We start from the raw sequence: 18353 nt of genomic DNA on the forward strand, positions 1-18353 counted from the left end.
AGGGGGGCATGAGCAGAACCTTGTTTGGAGGAAAGAGACAAGAGGAACAGAGGTCCCACTTGCAGAAAATTGGTCCATCTAGCTCAGTACTGTCTGCACTGATTAGCAGCAGCTCTCCAGAGTTTCAGGCAGGAAGTTCTTTCAATCCTACTTGTGGACGCTAAAGCTTGAACCTGAGTCCATCTGCACATAGAGCAGATGCTCTACCACTAGGCCCTTTCCCTGTGCTGTGCTGGCTGGGACTGATGAGAGTTGTTGTCCAAAACATGGACGGCATTCTATTGGGGAAGGCTGCTCCAGAGCAGGGAGGCAAATGTTAAACCATAGTTTTAGTTACAACCCAGACCATCCCTTCTATGCACCCCCATCTGTGGGCTTTCTTCACAGCCCATGGCCATTCCTTCCTCGTCTTGGACTTCAGGTTTTCCCAGAGGGGTGGGGCTTAGAGATACATATGCACACACCTATCTATGCTGCCCATTGTATGCGCCCTGGCACAGGGCTCTTCCCACCTCTTTCATGAAGCCGGGTGTTGCCTCAGCCTCTCTTCTGCAATGGGGCATTGAGAGGAGGAAACAGCAGTTGCCTGTCACAGCAACACACCCACCTACTCGCCTGTGTTTTCTGGATACTGTGGGGGAGCTGTCTCTGCAGTTTAAAAAGCCTTACACTGGAGCGTGCTGAAGGGTGTGCTGAGGCACAGGTGGCACCTCACCATCCTTCTGCTTGTCTAGGCAACTGATGAGACCTCCCGCCCAGAAGAGCCATCTCACCTACCAAAGAGTACCAGCATAACAACAATAATAAACAAATCAGGAATCAAGAGCATTTAATAAAAGCAGATCTTGCTTCCCTTGTCAAGCAGAAGAGGGAGACAGGAAGAGGAATTCTCTCTCTGTGTGTCCATTCTTCAGGCTGTCCATGCAAGTGTCAAACATGCTGTCTCCACCTTCCCCTGGTAGCCTCAGGGGTTTCCATGCTCACACGTGGCTCTTTTGCTCATAGGGTCTCCCTGATGCTAGCGCTCTGTGGAGAGAATAAGGAATTAGAGAGAAATGCTATCAAGGCAGAGGCACCGTTCAACCACCTCTCCTTCCCTCAGTGATACTGCTTAGACCAGGGATAGGGGACCTGTGGCCCTCCAGGTGCTCAGTCCCAGCCAATGGGGCCAGTGATGAGGGCTGATGGGAGATGGAGTCCCAACAGCAACTGGGGGGCACCACACTGGCTACCCATGGCGTACACAGCCTCTTGTTGAACCCAAGCACACAACCCAGCTTTCCCTTCTTCATTTTGTCACCTAGCACCAATGTGTCATCTCACTGTCGTGTTGTGACCCAGCTAGGTCTATCTACAGCAGCACCCAAGATCATGCAGAAGGGCTGGTCTTTTTCTCCCATGGTTCTTTCTACAGCACAAGGGTTCGCCATTCCGCCATTTTAGGATGGAAAACGGCTTGCACTTTTATGTCCTGGAACACACAAACACACATACCTTCTTGCAATTTCTTCCCTGCCACCAACCCATTCTGCTGCCAGGCACACGTACCTCGGACTGTGAGGTGGGCTTTAGAACGGGCCTTGCCAATAGTAACTTTCACCATCCCACTCATGCCAGGGCTTGTCTGGCAGAGCCTCAGCCTGTGGATATGCCCCATGCTCTCCATGCGCACTTGTGAGCCAGGCTGCAAGTCTTCTCCATTGAGACTCCACTGCGGGCTGCATGCCGGGGGAGCAGAGATTTCGCACTCAAACCGAGCCTCTGCGGGAGCCACCACATCTACATTCTGCAATGCTCGCACCACCTGGATCCCATCAGCTGCAGGGGCAGAGAACAACACCAGTTTCCCATGTGACACACAGCAGCCTGCCTGTCCGCCTACAGTGGCTCTGCCTGCTCTTCATTATTATCCCCTCTACCCCTGGCTGGCAGACAACTTCATGCCAAACCCACAGTACTGTTTGCCAGCTCCCCTCTGGGCCCACCCATCTCCGCCCCTCTGTAGTTCTTCATGGTACTTGCATGTTCCCCCTGACCTTCCACCAGCAGACGGGCCGTGGAGCGGTCATCCAGTGCATCGCAGGTATACAGGCCCTCATCTGCAGGCTCAACGCTGTGGATAACGAGGGTTCGGTAGCAGTCCAAGTTGCAGATTTCGTATTTGTGGCCAGCAAAGATCTCTGTGTCCTCACGGAACCAGCGCACTCGGCCACGAGACTGAGACACTGTGCATTCCAGCGTGGCTTTGTGCCGTGCGAGCACAGTCTTGTCCCTCAGCGGCTTCACAATGCGGATGGGCAGCGCTATGGAAGCAGCAGACACATGCACAAGTTCCAGTCCCTCCAGAGATGGTTGGATCAAAGGCAACCTCCAAAGAGGCTCAAGCTGGCTAGGGATGGAGCCTCAAACCCCACACAGGCACTGACCTTTGTCTTTTGCTAGATACGATACATGCCCAGCAACCTCCTAACATGCAATCCTACCATTCATCAACACACAAGTTGTGTGTTCCCGTAAGTTGATACCAACTCATACATCCATCCATACATCCATAGATCTTCCTAGATACAGGCCTGCATACCCAGACTCCCCACATCACATACACACTTTCCTACCACATCTGCTAATCCCAGCCCATTCTTCCCACCTGCCTATATTTAGAGTTCTTTATTCCATTTATGTTGCAGAGTATATAGGCTGAAAAATGTAGAAGATGTGGCAGAAAGTATCTTATGGTTGGTCAGGTTGAGATTATGCTCATAACCACGTGTAATGGAAATCTCTCTATATAATAGTACAGGCAGTGACCCAGAGTAACAGAGACCTCCATTTATCAAAACACTGTGAATCCATAACATGCATTGAGTGGCCACACACTTCTCCTGCAATGGTAAATCACATCGATCCATGCCTATCATTGCAATCCATTCTCACATGATAGCTGAGGGCCAATGATGAAGCAGCTCCCTTACCCTCCACTTCCAGGCGGGCTTCAGAAGCAGCTGCCTTCGCCACAAAGCGGACCTGGCCCGAATCCTCAGGACGGACACAGCACAGGAGCAGAAAGTGCCGGGTTCCTGTCAAAGACATGAGGAATGCCAACATTCTTAAGGGGGCAGGAGGGTTTCTGCTGCCAGCCCCAGGGAGGACAGGTGTGTGTTGCAATGGTGGTAACTGGAACTCCAGATGCTACACATATCAGCTGTGCTGCTTATTGAGGTAACTACTGGTATGTGTGTGATCCTATACTCAAGATCTGCAGGCTGATGTGCTTTAGAAAGTGGTGGAAGCTTCCAAGGTGTGTTTCTCAATTTTCCCCACTGAACTTGCTGACAGCCCTTTGATCCTTGGTTTCCAAACGTTTTGGGAGTTGAATGGACTTCCGGAATGGATTACGTTGAAAAACCAAGGTTCCACTGTACTCCTACCACAGCCAGGCCAACACCCTTGGCTGCACAACGTCACATTAGTCTCAGGCTGTAAGGGATTTCCTTTCCATGGACTTCAAGTGTGACAAGGGAGGGGAATAGCTGCCCAGCCCCACACACCTCCTGCCCCACCCATGTTGGTGTGGCAGTACACAGGATACAATGTAAGCCTGCAGCCTGTCCCACCACCACCAGTATATAAATGTCATGCAGGCAGACAACAGCTCAAATGAGCCTAGGCATGTCTTTTTCTAGCCTCATGTCATGCACAATTAGAGCTTCCCAGAAGGAACTCTGGGGCTAGGAAACACTCTGATAGGGTCTTCAATTCTGCCCCACCCATGTCCTTTGTCACATGTCATATCTGAACTGTCCAGTTCTGACACCCTTCTCCTCCGTGTCTTCCACACAGCTGGAGGCACCCACTCCCACATTTAGGTAAGCATTCTGTCGGCAAAGGCCAGGCAATTCACTCTAACCATTGCAAACACTGATCAAACACTCCTGAGCACTTTTTCCTTGGTGTCTCATGTTACGACAGTTACATAGCTCATTCGGGAAGAGAATCAGCATGCATGGGGAAGGTGGTTGCCCGCAGAGAGCTATGGAGTGGAATGGAAGCAAACTTCAGTCAAGAAATTGGCTCATGGTAAGCAGACAGGAAGGCCTGTACGGATGGCAAAAATGCCTCTCGCTGCCTGGACTCTGCAATGTGGGGAGCAAAAATGCTGACAAGGCCTTAGTCAAGCTAAGACAGTACGCCAGTCCAGAGGAGATACAAAGATTTGTTACTCCATTTGGCTAGCAGCACTAGACGACCTTCACAATTCTCCCTTGAGAATACATCAGTCCCATAAAACAATGGTAAACTGTTTCTGCAGATGTCTGCCCTGTGACTTGCCAGTTATGAATACAGAAGAGATTTTTTTTGTGAGGAAAAAGTGAGGTGATAACAAACAATAAATCAAAAGGCAGAACATTTGGGGTGTCAATGGTGGATCAAAAAGAGATTGTGCTTAGTGCTACAGCTCACTTCTTTATTTTATTTTGTTATACTTCATTTCATTTCAATTTATGTTTAGCTTAGCACCAGTTTGCTAATATGCCTTTGCTTATTCTGGGGCCTTGGGAACCCAGTTTACCCTCTCGCCTTCTCTTTGAGAGAAGAAAGGATTTCTTACTTTGAACTGTCCCTTCTTCAGTTTTGAAGAAATATTATACTGTAATAATATTCCCCTAAACTAGCCCTTTGGGTCTGGATTTCTGGCTCACAAGCAATCTTGAGCAGATTTAATTTTTAGCAGTTTTTAATATACAGTTTTCTTATTTAATTTTTCCTTGTTTCCTGGTGAGGGTTAAATGTCAGAATTTTGTTCCTCAGTCTTTCCCCTCCACTTAGATTCTTCTGAATCCTACCAATCGGATCCATCTTCCAAATCTCCCCTAAGCCCACAGTAACTTGTTCCTTTGAGGCCCTGCTTGGATAGGTAGATATACTTTCATTTCTCTTTTCTTAACACAGTATGTAGGCCGTAAGTACTAGGTAACAGCATTAGCTTGAACTGGTCTGGTGAGAGTTTTAGGTGACAAATCAAAGTAGAGTTGATTTAAGTTTTACATGCCACAATTTTTGTTTGCCATAGTTGTTCCATCAGATTTTTAAATATATTTTTCTTCTGTCTAAGTAGAGCTAAATTTAAAAGGTAAATTTTTATTAATCCTAACACAACATAGAACAATTATTTCACTTTGGGGCTTCAGACTGCATATTCATATCCTTCCCCCCCCCCATGTAATCATTGTATTTTATTGTATTGTATTGCATTGTTTACACTGTTCTTTATATTATCCTTTCCTTCTCAAGGTTCATTAATATATTATGTGCTTTTAATTTCTCTTTAATATTCTTTATGCTTACACATTCTGCTGATGCACTTCAAATACATTTCCTGGACTCATTTCAGGCTCTGGTATCTGGCCACAACCTTTTTGCCAACTGGGGCAAATTAAGGACTCTGCTTTCAGAAAGCAGCACAGATGCATGAAGCGGAACAAGCTGTCGCTATACACAGAGTTCCACTGCTACCCCCAAAGGGGCTTAAAGTCAGGATGCGCTCTTTCTCTCCTCCAGTGGTGGGGAGGCTGAGGCATGATCGCTGCCTGGGCACTCAAGTGGCACCACTCTCTTAACTGCTCACAAGCAACACATGGAGACCCTGAGACTATGTCCTCCAGTCATTGCTATCTTCTTGGGCCACCCTTTACTCTCAACGGGCTGTTTTCCTATTGCTAAAGGATCTTTCCCACACACCCTGAATTTGAACCAGGAACCTCCAACCTGTTAAACATGAGCTGTTCCACCTAGCTAGGGCTCCTCCTGCAGCTCTTGCACTCGTGGTACCTAGGAACGGGTGTGAGGTCTGGAGGAATGCAAGTGCTGCATGATGTGTCCAATTGCTGCATCATGGTTAGGAAGCTGTTCTTTGTTGTCTGGGTTTGAGTGCCAGGAATTCCCTCTCTGATATATTTTGTTTTAAACCGATGAAGATATACATTCTATGGGTGGAACTCAATGTTGCGCTAATACAATTGTTCCATCAGTAGAAGCACTGCAGCTTGCCAGACAGAATAAGTTCCCTCCCTGCCTCCTGCTCTACCAATTTGGGGTGGGGGTCAGCAGGGGGTGGAGAGGAAACATCATGGCACTAGTGGGACTCATTGGCTTGGCTCCTGCTGGCACAGCTGTTTAGTTGAATCTGGCCATAAGTGTCTCCCAGGAATATTGTATGCAACAAACAAGAGACCCAAGTAGTGCAATCCAAATGGTATCAGTATATTTCCTAATACAAATATACATCCATATGTGCTTGTGGAGTGAATACTGACAACTCATATGTCTTATAGAAGCAGAGTTGGTGACAAGATGACACAGTGAGCTTGAAGAAGTGCACCTGATGTAACTATCTTGCAAAGACTAGTGCTTAGCAGTAATTCAAGCTGGAATTTGACAAAGAACTTTCTGCCAAGGAATTAGAGCCGTCAATTATTCACAGGGGCGTCATTGAAACAGACTTTTTAGCCATGTTCTGTTGTGAGGAGTCATAGTATTAATTTAGTTAGACTCTTTTACATGGTCATATGCCTGCATTAGGTAAAATACAGATGCAATCTGGATATACTACTCAGTTGTTATATACAGTAGATTTGCTTTTAAAACCAGGCATCCTAAAGCTGAGTGGGGATAAGTTGCTCCCTTCCCCTTGCTGGGGCTCAAAAATCCCTTCTGGTTCCAAAACTTTTGCCCTCTAGAGTGAGCCCATGGAAGGATGCTCTGGCATGTCTGTGTGTGATGATGCAGGAGGTGGACCAGGGGTATGCCTGGATCACCATGAGTCCTTTGGCTCCTTTGTGTCCAGATGAACAGTGGGTGTCATTGCTGGCACAGTCCCTGACTGGTATATCGTGCTAGTGTTTCCAGCAATGCTGGCAACATGCCTGTTGTTCTCCCACTGGTTTTCTATTTCCTTTTTTAGTATTTCCCCCTTACACTTCTCAGGCAGAGTGCATGTAGGATTCAGTGACTGGTCCAACAGCACAGCAACTATGTATGTACAGGCTCGGCATGAAGTAAGTTTATGTCAGGGACTGGCAGGGCTCTGGTGAGTGTGTGGTGGAGGCAGGAGGCCCAGGGATTAATCCAGAAGAGGAGACCAGAGATTTATGAGGTTTGGCGCTGGCCGTGAGGCAGGACCAAGGACAGGGAGAAGAGGAATAGAGATAGGCACGCAGGACATGTTGGAGGAAGAGTCTGTTCAAGTAAGGTAGGGACCAGCTGAATCCCCACCATCCCCTGCTCTGCTGCCTCTTAGAACCAGGAGAGGCTTGAAGAGGGAACAGCAGTGGCAGCTTCTGTGTAGGAGAAGCCTCAGGCTGCTCACCCCCCCCATCAGATAAGGATACATAAGCTGGGCTGGGGGGGATGTCCCACTGTTGCTGCAACTGCTCCACATGGCACAGACCTGGGGACAGATGCCTAGAGACTAGAAGCATGTGTGCATGTGCATCCAAGGCACAGTGGGAGTTGCTATAAGTGCATGTGCCTTCCTTGGCTAGGGGTCCCTAGGACAGTACAGGATTGCTTAGCCCAGGCCTTTCGACATTTGTGTGTCGGTTTGCATAAGAAATAAACGGCTGTTGCCTGGGAGCTGAACATATTTTGGAAAGCGGAGTGTCTGTTTCAATTTCCCAATTGTTAAACCACAAGATTCAGAGGCTGCAGGGGAAATTATTTCCTCCATCCCTATCTATTGCAGGGGTGCAGAACTGGATCTGCCCACCGGGTCAGATCCTGAACTCCACCACCGACCATGGGCCACTGTGACAGCGGGGACCTATCAATCAATCAATCAATCAATCACTACATCGGGTGATAAAGCTTCAAATGTAATAAGGGGGAGTATTCCTGGTTCTTCCTCTCCTCCTTTGCTGATGTGGTTTGATTTCAAGCCACACATTCAAAGGAAGATTTTTGAAATCTAGCTGTGGATGCAAAGGAAGAACATTCAGGGTAACAGAGAAAAAGGCACCAAATTCGAAAAGTGCTGACTTTTGGCTCCAAAGGACGTGCTTTGAGTGCTCTCCCAGTTCTTCCTTTTAGCTACAGCTTGAAGTTTCCCACTCCTGTCTTCATGACATCAGGTCAGGGAAAAGTAGGTGTGGTTTCCCAAAATGGCCTTGTAAGACCAACCTCTAAACGTGATAGGCATAATTAGGCCCATGGGCTAGAGGTTCCCCACAAGTGATCTGTTGCAGTGACAAATACTTTGTGGAGTATAGCTGCACAGGTGATTGGATAATGCCCACGACAAGTGACTCAGGCTCCCCCACCCCAGGCATCCTGTATTCTTTTGAAAGCGGGGCACCAATTGCTCCAACAGCCTTTCTGTACAAATAGTGCAAATCCAGCTACATGCCCCAGTTATCAATGTGCTTAAATCTGCCATTAAAATCAATGGAACAGAAATGCACTTTACATTAGTGGCAAATGCACATCTACAAATTTATCGGAGGAACACAGAAAGTTGCATTATTGCTGCATCTGGTCCGGTGTTGCTACACTGACTGGCAGCAGCTCTCCAAGGCTTCAGGCAGGGTTCTCTCCTAGCCCCACCTGGAGATACCTGAAATTGAACCTGAGACTTTTTGCATGCAAACTGTTTGTTCTGCCACAGAGCTGCAGCTTTCCCACAGATTCCTCTCACATCTCCTTTCTCTTGTGCTGGAGCACACATCTCTTCTGAAGAGGATATTCTTCTGTAGCAAAGCTATTTTATTATTAGCAAGGCTGCCACATCTTCAGGCATTACAATAGGATGGGATACTATGTGTCACTGGTGCTGGATTTGGGCTAGCATGACTTCCACATGCAGACCAAGGACCACATAGATGTCACTTTTCACAGCAGCAACCATGAGTGCTTTAACCATGGTGTGAATCTACCTTTGCAACTTGCATTACAGCTTTACTTCTCCTAGTAAGCTGAACACGGGATCAGCCATCAGGCTTGCTTCTACCCTCACCTTCCAGGGCGACTCAGATGCCATAATAAACCACAGGTATATTGTGATGGGAATGAGCCCACCCCACAGCTCTCCTCCTCCAGTGTGACAAATTATGATTAATTTTAACTATGGTTTGTTTTTGAAACAAGCCCATTTCAAATTATGGGTTCTGAAGCTAGTCTGCTTCAAGAAAACCATAGTTAAGATTAGTCAATTTAGGGTTGGGATGCAGTGCTAAATTACTGTAGTTAATTGAAATGGGAAGGAAAAACTTTCAATCTCTTCCTTGAGGCTGCGCTCGAGGAGGAGGGAATGGAGAGAGTGGCTTGTCCCCATCACAATAAACTATGGTTTATCATAAAGTCCGAATGCAGCCATTGTCTCACAATTTGACTTGTCATCAGTTGTCCCTGAGCAGCTGCAATTCTTGTTTGCCTCAACCCAAAGTTAGAGGGGATCACATCCCAGCACCACCACAAGATGGAAGGGGTTCACTTACCTTCCTGCCGTATTTTCACAATGCTGCTGACTTTGATTCTCTCCCCATCCCGGAACCATTCGCCTTTCACCTCCTCGAGTGACACCTCACACATGAAGACAGCATTCTCGTTCTCTCGCACACGCACATCCTCCAGCTCCCGCAGAATCTGAACCTGGCGTTCTACAGAGGGGGAGAAAGCCATGAAGGTGGGGCTGAGGAGCGCCTCCTACTGGGTGTCATCTGGGCTTACAGGGGTCCACAGAAAACACTGCATCTGACCTATTTCCACCCCTAACCATGGGGCTCCTTCTGGTTATTACTGGCCCAGAAAGACAGATCTTATCCAAGCAAACTTCCTTTTCATTTTCTTATCTGAAGAAGTGTGCATGCACACAAAAGCTCATACATATGACAAACTTAGTTGGTCTCTAAGGTGCTACTGGAAGGATTTTTTTTATTTTTTTATTTCGACCACGTCAGACCAACACGGCTACCTACCTGTACCTGTTCCTTTTTCATGAATTGGGTAATTTGATGAGAATCAGTAAATACATTCTCTCAGACTATAAAAAAGAGCTGGATTAGACAGAGTGCCTCCTTAGTCCAGCATCTTGCTTCCCACAATGGCCGGTCAAATGCCTTCAACAGCAGCCTCTGATCAGGGATTTTCCATTTAGTGCTGCCCTCCTGAACATCTCCCCTTGGATATACCTGCCCTTAGGTCATCATTGGAGGTCCTCCTCTTAGTGCCCCCTCCAGTCAAAGCACAGAGAAAGGCTGCAGGAGAAAGGGTCTTTTCAGTGGTGGCTCCCTGACTAGGGAATGTACTCCCCAGGGAAACCTGCCTGGCAACAACTGAGCCAATCTGATTTGGGAAATCCCATGGCACAAATCCCATAAGGGCTTGCATGTGGGACCAAATTTTTAAAAAGTTCCATATGCAAGCTGCACTTGTAGAAGAACAATTAGAAATGTGCTTTAAGGCTCCCAGTTGTTCTTTTGCAGCTGCATCTTTACCTGCCGTCATCTAATATCTAGTGTGGGACAGCTAGCCATGGCTGGGGAAAAATAGCCCCACAAGCCCAATTAGGATCCTGACAGGCCTAATTTGGCCTGTGGGCCATATTTTCCTCATGTTCTGACTTAAAGAATTCACCATTAATATTCACTTCCTCTTCCTCTACTTGGATCAAAGAGCTTACAAGTGCCTAAGGAGCTTAAGATACTACCAGGGTTTCCTAGTCTCCTAAGGGATATTTACACTCCAGACAAACTGGTTTTACATCAGTTTAATGTTCATAATGTTCATAATTTCCTCCAAAGAATCCTGGGAACTGTAGTTTTGTGAAGTGGATTGAAATTATCCCTCATTCTCTTCCCCATCGTAGAACTGGGGTTCCTGGGGTTCTCTGAGAGAATGGTTTTTAGAATCAATTTAAGTCTACGTAACTCCAGTCGTTAACTTTTCTGGCAGGAGCTGCAGTACTTAACTAGTCAGTCAAGGGTCAGGTATGCCTGGAAATTATACTGTCTGAATTAGTTGTGTGTGTGTGTGTGTGTGTGTGGCTTCCTCATTCCGGTTGTGCATGAAAAAGCTGACTGTCCTTTCTCAGGGATAAAGGACAGCACTCTGTGCTTGCCCAGAGACATCTCTATCATTATTATGGCGTCTTGAATTTCAAGAGATATCCTGACATTAAAACAGCTTTCAAAGCTGAGCCCTGCTCAGATTAAAACTTGAGAAGCTAGAGTCCCATCCTCCCCACTAATCCCCTCCAGACTCTCCTGCACAGCTTGCTTTCTACCGCAGAGCTGGGAGACATCATCACCCAACAAGTCATTCCACTTCCAGCCCAGTCCCCAGTCCTAAGAAGGGATATCCTATGCTTTTAAAGCAACCTTGACATGAGGCTGTCAAACATTTTCTTAACAAAATAAAAAAATTCCTTCCAGCAGCACCTTAAAGACCAACTAAGTTTTTTATTTTGGTATGAGCTTTCGTGTGCATGCACACCTCTTCAGAAGTTTTCTTGAAAGCTTTTAAGGAAGTAAGATTCCTCTCCTGGGCATGCTCTTCCATTGCTGAAATCCTATTATAAGTTAGAAAGATTTCCCTACAAACCCAGCACTGAATGTTTATCCTTAAGCCCGGCTTCCTGTACAAGCTGTACAAGCTTCAGGAACAAGACTCTGAGTCACCACGGTGTAGCCGATCCCAAGTCTACCTCCAAGGCACAAGAGAGGCAGCTGCCAGGAAGACGCTGCAGGGGGGTGAGTCTACAGCATATGGCAAAAGGGAACAGCAGACAACTCCCCACCCAGAGAATGTGGAGTTAGAGGGCACTTTGTATAGCCCAACCCTCTTCCTCGACCTCTGATCCCATATGCAGCCCAGGCCATTCATACCAAAGACCCTCAGCTTGGCAGAGGCACGGCAGTCACCAGCATCGCATGTGTACTCGCCCGCGTCTTCAAGGCCGCAGTGGCTGAGCTGTAGGAGGCGCCGGCGTCCCACTGAATACATGCGGCAGTTTTGCCCTGTCTGGATCTCCTCCCCATCCTAGGGCAGCCGGGGACACAGAAAAGAGAGGCTGGTTAAAGTCTGAGCAAGGCAGCGAGAAGGATGATGCCAGAGAGCAGGGATTGGGTGCTGCTCTCGGGTTCACTAAGGGCACAGTGGGGAGATGTGGAAGCGGGCATCACAGAAGCACTGGCTCACCCTGCCACAAGCCACGCTCTTCGGAAGGAAAGCCACTGCTCTTGGGAGCTCCGGGGAGCTCCAGGAGAGTTAAAGGAGGGGGCAATGCTAGAGATAGCACCCTCACCTTGTACCATTTCACCTCAGCCAGGGGCCGGGACAGCTCACACTCAAAGGTGGCTGAGCCTGTCTCAGGGATGCCCATATCCTGGGGAAAGCGCAGCATAGTAACTGGCGGCTCTGCAAGGACAGAGACAAAGGCGGGTGCAGGTGGCACAAAGATGCATTGACTTGGAGACGGAAAAGATTATTGAGACAGCATAACACTCTGCTTAGTCAAGGCAGGGCACTCCCTGCAGCCATTAACCCAAGTTCAGTGTGGAAGGCACACACTCATCCAGCTTCCTTACCTCTTGCCTCCACCACTCCCAACCTGACCCCACAGTTAGGTGCTTCGCACTTGACACAGCCCTGCAGAAACAAGGAGCTTTGGCCATTGCTCCATAGGAACATGTAAGAAGAGACCTGCTGGATCAGATGGCAAAGGCTTATCTTGCCAGCACCCCACCTCCCACATTGACCAACCAGATGCCTCTGGGAAGCCCACAAGCAGGAAATGAGGGTAACCATCCTCTCCTGCTGCCATTCCCAGCAACTGATATTCAGAGGCAAGGTGCCTCCGATACTGGAGGCAGTACGCAGCCATCATGACTAGAAGCCACTGATAGCCTCACCGCAGATGAGCTTGCCATTTTAATGCTGTCTAAGCTAGTAGTGATCACCACATATTGTGCCAGCAAATTCTGTAAGTATCAACTGAGAAGTTTAGTGTAACTGCAAGTGCTGTATTGAGTGTAAAGCAGCTCAAAGCAGTGACAGGTTGAGTGTCTTGTAGGACTAGTGCAGGGATGGGGAATCTCAGGCCCTTGAGACTCTCTCCAGGCCACCCACCCACCCACCCCTGCCACATCTCTCACAGGCCCTGCTTGGCACCTTCCTTGAATGTTCTTGCTTGGCTGGAATGTGCCCTTGAGAACTCTGATAATACCTTTTGCTTGCCTGGATGGAGGATAGAAATGGGTGTGTGAGTATGTACAGAAACTGGCCCATTATGCAGAGGCACAATTAACCCTAACTGCTCTGCCCATCTTTTTCCCTGGCTCCACCCACCACTGTCATGTGACCCCCCCCCCCCCAAGAAGGCTACCCAGAACAGAATGCACATGGCTGAATGGAAATGATCCCCCATCCCTGAACTAGTGCATGTTGTGGTCAATGAAGGGGAGAGGTGCACATCTCCTAAAACACAGTGGATGTGCCCCAGGGGCTGTGGGAGCTGCAGCCCAAAAAATGCATTTGCTGCTTGCAGAAGAGAATATTAAACACAGTATTCTATGTGAGTTGGCACTTCTGTGTTGGTGCCGAGGATAGTGGCATTGGATGCATTTTGTTTCTGCTTTGCTTAGCTACTGAAAAGCCCAGACCCAGGGGCCCAACTGGGCAGCAAGAAGCATCATTACTGCAGTTCCAACCCCAGACAGCTGCACATGGGAAGGAAGGAAGGAAGGAAGGAAGGAAGGAAGGAAGGAAGGAAGGAAGGAAGGAAGGAAGGAAGGAAGGGGCATGCTTTCCTCACCTCAGGGGCATTCCAGGCACTATCCCTATTCACATCTCCTTCCCACTGCTTCCCCTTGACTGCCCATTCCTGCTGAACGTATTAGGTGGGGCTCATCTAGCACAAGACAATTCTGCCCTTTGCGCATGGACTGCCTTGCCCCAGTACCTTGGACAGTAAGGCGGGCACTACTTCGCACGTTGTCAGCGGTGAAGGCCACGGTCCCTGAGTCGTCCAGTGTGAGCCCCAGCAGTGTCAGGCTGTGCACAAAGCCCGTGGCGCTCACTCGGCAGGTGGAGCTTGGCTTCACACGGATGCCATCGCGTGTCCAGACCCCGGCCACGTTGGCGTGGGAGAGCTCCAGCTCAAATGTCACGGTCTCCTTTTCAAAAGTCTCCACATCCAACAGAGGTTTCCTCACCATCACCCTCCGGGCTGAAGTAGTGGGGAAAGAAGGTTAAGAGATTAGTGTAAGTTCCATTTTGGTTTTGTCAAGAAAGCAGCCTGCTCCCCAAGAATAATGGCAGCTGGCTAGGAATATTATTGATTTATTGCATTAATTCAAATGTATTTCTAAACTGCTTAATTAAAAAAAAACTACACACTACATACAATATTTTAAAAAATCCATTAAAACAAAACTACAGCCTAAAATCAATAAAACGGTATTTTAAAAACATATAAAACAGATTCAGGGGATTCATACACACAAAGTGGGCTCCAATCTTATGAGTTTTAGGGATGCCTCGGCCAAAAGGTAAGTCCTTACAAGTCGTCCTAAGCAACTGATGGTTGCTGCTTCATATATGGCAACGGTAAGGACATTTCACAGAACAGGGGCAAGAGCTGAAAATGCCTGACACAAAACAAACCTCCTCCAACAGACGTACATGCAGAGGAGCCTCCTCTGAAGATCTTAAGGTATGGCAGGTTGGTAGGGGGAGGGATGCTCCTTCAGATATTTGGGTCCGAAGCCGTTTAGGACATTAAAGGTAAGCTCCTTATATTGGGCTCAGAAACGAATAGGCAACCAATGTAACTCCTTCAGCAGCAGCGAATTATGATTCTATCTGGCTGCACCAGTTAAAATTCTGGCAGCTGCAGATAACCTACAGCCAAGATCAGAGAGACAAAATAAGGGTGGGGAAGAAGTCAGAGGTTGGCACCTACGTTCCACACTCAGCCTGGCTTGGGTGCGGTCATGCAGACTCTCACAGCGGTAGGTGCCTCGATCTGCAAGCTCAATGTTGTGGATGGTAAGGGTCCGCTGAGACCCACATGCCTCCATGGAGTATTTGGTGTTCTGCTGCAGAAGGATGCCTTGCTTCATCCATTGCACTTCCGCACTCTCCAAGCTCAGCTCCACTTCCAAGCAGACGTCTTGCCCTTCCTCAGCCATCAAGTCACGCAGTGTCTGCACAAATATCACCTGAGCCTCTGCAGGAAGAAGTCAAAGATTAGTCAACTACAGTTTCATATCCTATCCCGACATGTTACCAGGCCACACCCCCTGCCTCTCTATCAGGAGAGATCCATGAATCTGTAAGCGCCAAATTCTAACCATCAAGGTCCAGGTGTGTTTGGCATGCTGATTGGAACAGAATTTTGTACTGGCTACAGAATCCAGCACCCTGAGAATCTCAGCTTTCGCTTCTTGAAAGTGCAAGGACCTATAGAGCTACAGGGGATTTTTTTAAAAAAAAAATGAATTGTGCAGCTGCAGGCAAAATCTCATAAGACAAGGGGTGAGGGTGAGGTTTAGCAGAACTTCCAACAAAGCTTCTATTGCCAGTACTGCAGGGCTAAAGAAGAAAACTATATCATGCCAAATAAGCAAAGACGGGCAATCGTTCTTAATTTGTTTACTTTATTTAGATAGCAGAATTTGCATTTCCTTAACGCACAATTCAGAAGCAGGGTGGGGCACATGATAGATAGGGTAAATACAGGTGTCCCTACTCCTGCTTACTAACAATACGTGCCACTGCCTGGCTACTTAGATGCTCCTTTGATCCATCCCAAAACCACACACTAGTATCGCCTTTCTTCTTACCTTGCACACTGAGCCTGGCTGAACTCACCAGACCTTCTGCGTGGACAGTGACTATGCCAGTATCACTCAGCCGGCACTGCTGTATGGTGAGGGTGTGGCACAGCCCAACCCTGGTGGTGGCGAACCGCTCACTGGGCACTATATCTTGGCCATGGTGCTGCCACTTGAGAGCCACATCATCTGGAGACACCACAACCTTGAAGGTGGCATCATCCCCCTCAAGCACAGTTAAGTTGTGGAGCTCGGAAATGATTTCCACTGATCTAGGGACTGGAGAAGAAAGTGTTGAGAGTCAGGGATGGCTAGGCCTGTGTTGGGGAGCCCCTGGCTACCACAGAAGCCTATTGATACACAGTATCTTGTCAGTCCAGTAAGAGTATCCCAGCACCCAGCCCTCATAGCATCTCAGTGGCCCACAATAAAAATATATGTAGGATTATGGACACAGGTTATTGGAACCAGAGCAAGTTGTTCCATGGGAAATAATATAGGTAGCTGCCTTATATTGAGTCAGGCCATTGGTATATCCCGTTCAGAACCGTCTACACCGACTGGCAGCAGCTCTCCAGAAATTTGAAAGGCGTTTTTCCCCATCGCAGTCCTATCTGGAGGTGCTGGGGATGGAACGTGGGACATTTGGCATGCAAAACATTGAATGCAAAACCACTGAGCTCACACCCTTCCCCAAAGGACTCACTCTGCACTGTGAGGATGGCTAGGGTGCGGTCATCCTTGCTTTCACACGAGTATTCGCCAGCATCCTCAGGCCCTACGTGTCTCAGGGTCAAGGAACGTTCCCGCCCCTCTGCTCGGATCTCCTGGTGTTCATTGGCTTCCAGCTCCTGCCCATCCTTCAGCCAGAGGACATCGCCTTTGGTTTTGCACAGCTCACACCAGAACAACACCGTCTCCCCCTGCAGTGCCAGCACATCTGAGAGACCCCGAACAAACTTCACTGGCAGCTCTGAGGAGGACAAGGAATAGTACCACTGAGGTGAGAAGGCAAAAGGCAGAACACATGCTGTCTTACATACTGTGAGTGGTGGTGGTTATCTGGAAACCTGCAGAAAATCCTGATCATTCATGCAGGAACTCATATCTTTTGCAGAAGCCTAAGACCCACAATTCTTTCTAAATTTCCAACCTTCATGAAAACAAATAAATATTTGCGGACATAATTTGCTGAAGAAACCCAAAAGATTGAGGAACGGCTTTCACTAAGATCAGAAGGAAAGGCTTCTGAAGTAGCACTCTTCACTCTTCCAAATTGCTGAATAAATAAGGAACTTATGTGAACACATGCAAACATGCATTATTTATGCCAATCACAGATTTTGAGCACAGGGAACTGGGCTCCCTGTTTTCCAATCTTGGCTACAATAGGGCTGGACTGTTCCAAGCTCTACACCAAGCCAAAAATGCCAGTTGCTGAACCAAGGAACAGAAAATTTTGCGTAAATATAATATGGCAGAGAAGTGATTTTAGTTTTTTATGTAGAAAGTACAAGCTGCTTTCATAAAAGTGGGGGCAGGGGTTGGAGAAAAAAACAAAAATCCTTTATATATGAAGTTGCCTTATAAATTATACAGTACCCACCCGCCATTGAACCCAAAGTGTTTTGACTATACATGATTTTAGCTTTAAGCGCCATCTCCAGAAAGTAACCCCTGTATAAGCTGTGGGCTTACTGTACTGAGTCAGGCCAGCGTTGTTTCCTCTGCTTAACAAACCAAAGTTTCATGCACTAGCTTTCCTAGACCTCCACTCTAGAATCCCTTTAACTGGAGATGCCAATGACTGAGTCAATAATCCCATGCTCCACCACTGGGCTCGGGGCCCTTCAAAGCAAAGTCAACCCTACAATCTCTAAAGTGCAAACCCAGATTAGGGGGATCAAAGTGGGGATCCAAAGAAGAGTACATAAGCATGCAGAAGAGGCCTGTGTGCTAGAGCTTTGGTTGCTACTTATGGTCATAAACCATAAACCAGGCATCCCCAAACTGTGGCCCTCCAGATGTTTTGGCCTACAACTCCCATGATCCCTAGCTAACAGGACAAGTGGTCAGAGATGATGGGAATTGTAGTCCAAAACATCTGGAGGGCCGAAGTTTGGGGATGCCTGCCATAAACCATAAAACTGCCTTGTTGGATCAGAGCAGAGCCCCTTCTCACCCCATATTGTTTTCAACAGCGGCCAGGCAGATGCCTCTGGAATTATACAAGAGCATTGCAATGGCGATCATCTCACTGTTTGCCCCAAGCACCTGGGAATTAGGTCAATATTGCCTCTATGAATAGAGGCAATCCATTTAACTATCAGTTCTAATAGCCACTGATTGTTCTCAGTGTGTGGAGGAAAAAATACAGGCTATTTCTGAAACTGGCCGGAGGTCTGTCTCTTCTATATCAAGAGCTACCAAACAGATAACACCAAGCAAAGCTTCCACTCCACCTGCAGTTCTCTCCTGCTGACTGCCCCTCTCCTTCACTACATGAACAACAGAGCATAGCTTTAT

At 47.7% G+C, this 18353-nt stretch overlaps 1 protein-coding gene across 21 annotated transcripts in view; it reads right to left on the minus strand.

Moving 5' to 3' along the window:
• Positions 1 to 812: 812 nt before the first annotated feature.
• Positions 813 to 18353, minus strand: part of OBSL1 (obscurin like cytoskeletal adaptor 1) — a 67011-nt gene continuing 49470 nt past the window's right edge. For 6 of the 21 annotated variants that reach the window (XR_015946158.1, XR_004693287.3, XR_015946145.1 and 3 more), the window contains 11 exons: positions 16534 to 16800; positions 15837 to 16106; positions 14954 to 15220; positions 13952 to 14218; positions 12296 to 12408; positions 11877 to 12030; positions 9489 to 9650; positions 2973 to 3077; positions 2037 to 2303; positions 1301 to 1818; positions 813 to 1026 (listed from right to left, as the gene is read on the minus strand). Coding sequence is in view for 2 of the 21 variants with exons in the window: in XM_088653005.1 (XP_088509131.1) it covers positions 1019 to 1026; positions 1549 to 1818; positions 2037 to 2303; positions 2973 to 3077; positions 9489 to 9650; positions 11877 to 12030; positions 12296 to 12408; positions 13952 to 14218; positions 14954 to 15220; positions 15837 to 16106; positions 16534 to 16800 (2150 nt within the window). In the remaining 19 variants the exon portion in view is untranslated. Of the gene's footprint in view, positions 1027 to 1300; positions 1819 to 2022; positions 2304 to 2972; positions 3078 to 9488; positions 9651 to 11876; positions 12031 to 12295; positions 12409 to 13951; positions 14219 to 14953; positions 15221 to 15836; positions 16107 to 16533; positions 16801 to 18353 lie in introns of all 21 variants that reach the window. The other 15 variants (XR_015946180.1, XR_015946174.1, XR_015946169.1 and 12 more) reach the window with 7 other exon arrangements.

This window comes from Zootoca vivipara, chromosome 1 (assembly GCF_965207765.1).
Source record: "Zootoca vivipara chromosome 1, rZooViv2.hap1.1, whole genome shotgun sequence".
NCBI classification, from domain to species: Eukaryota; Metazoa; Chordata; class Lepidosauria; order Squamata; family Lacertidae; genus Zootoca; species Zootoca vivipara.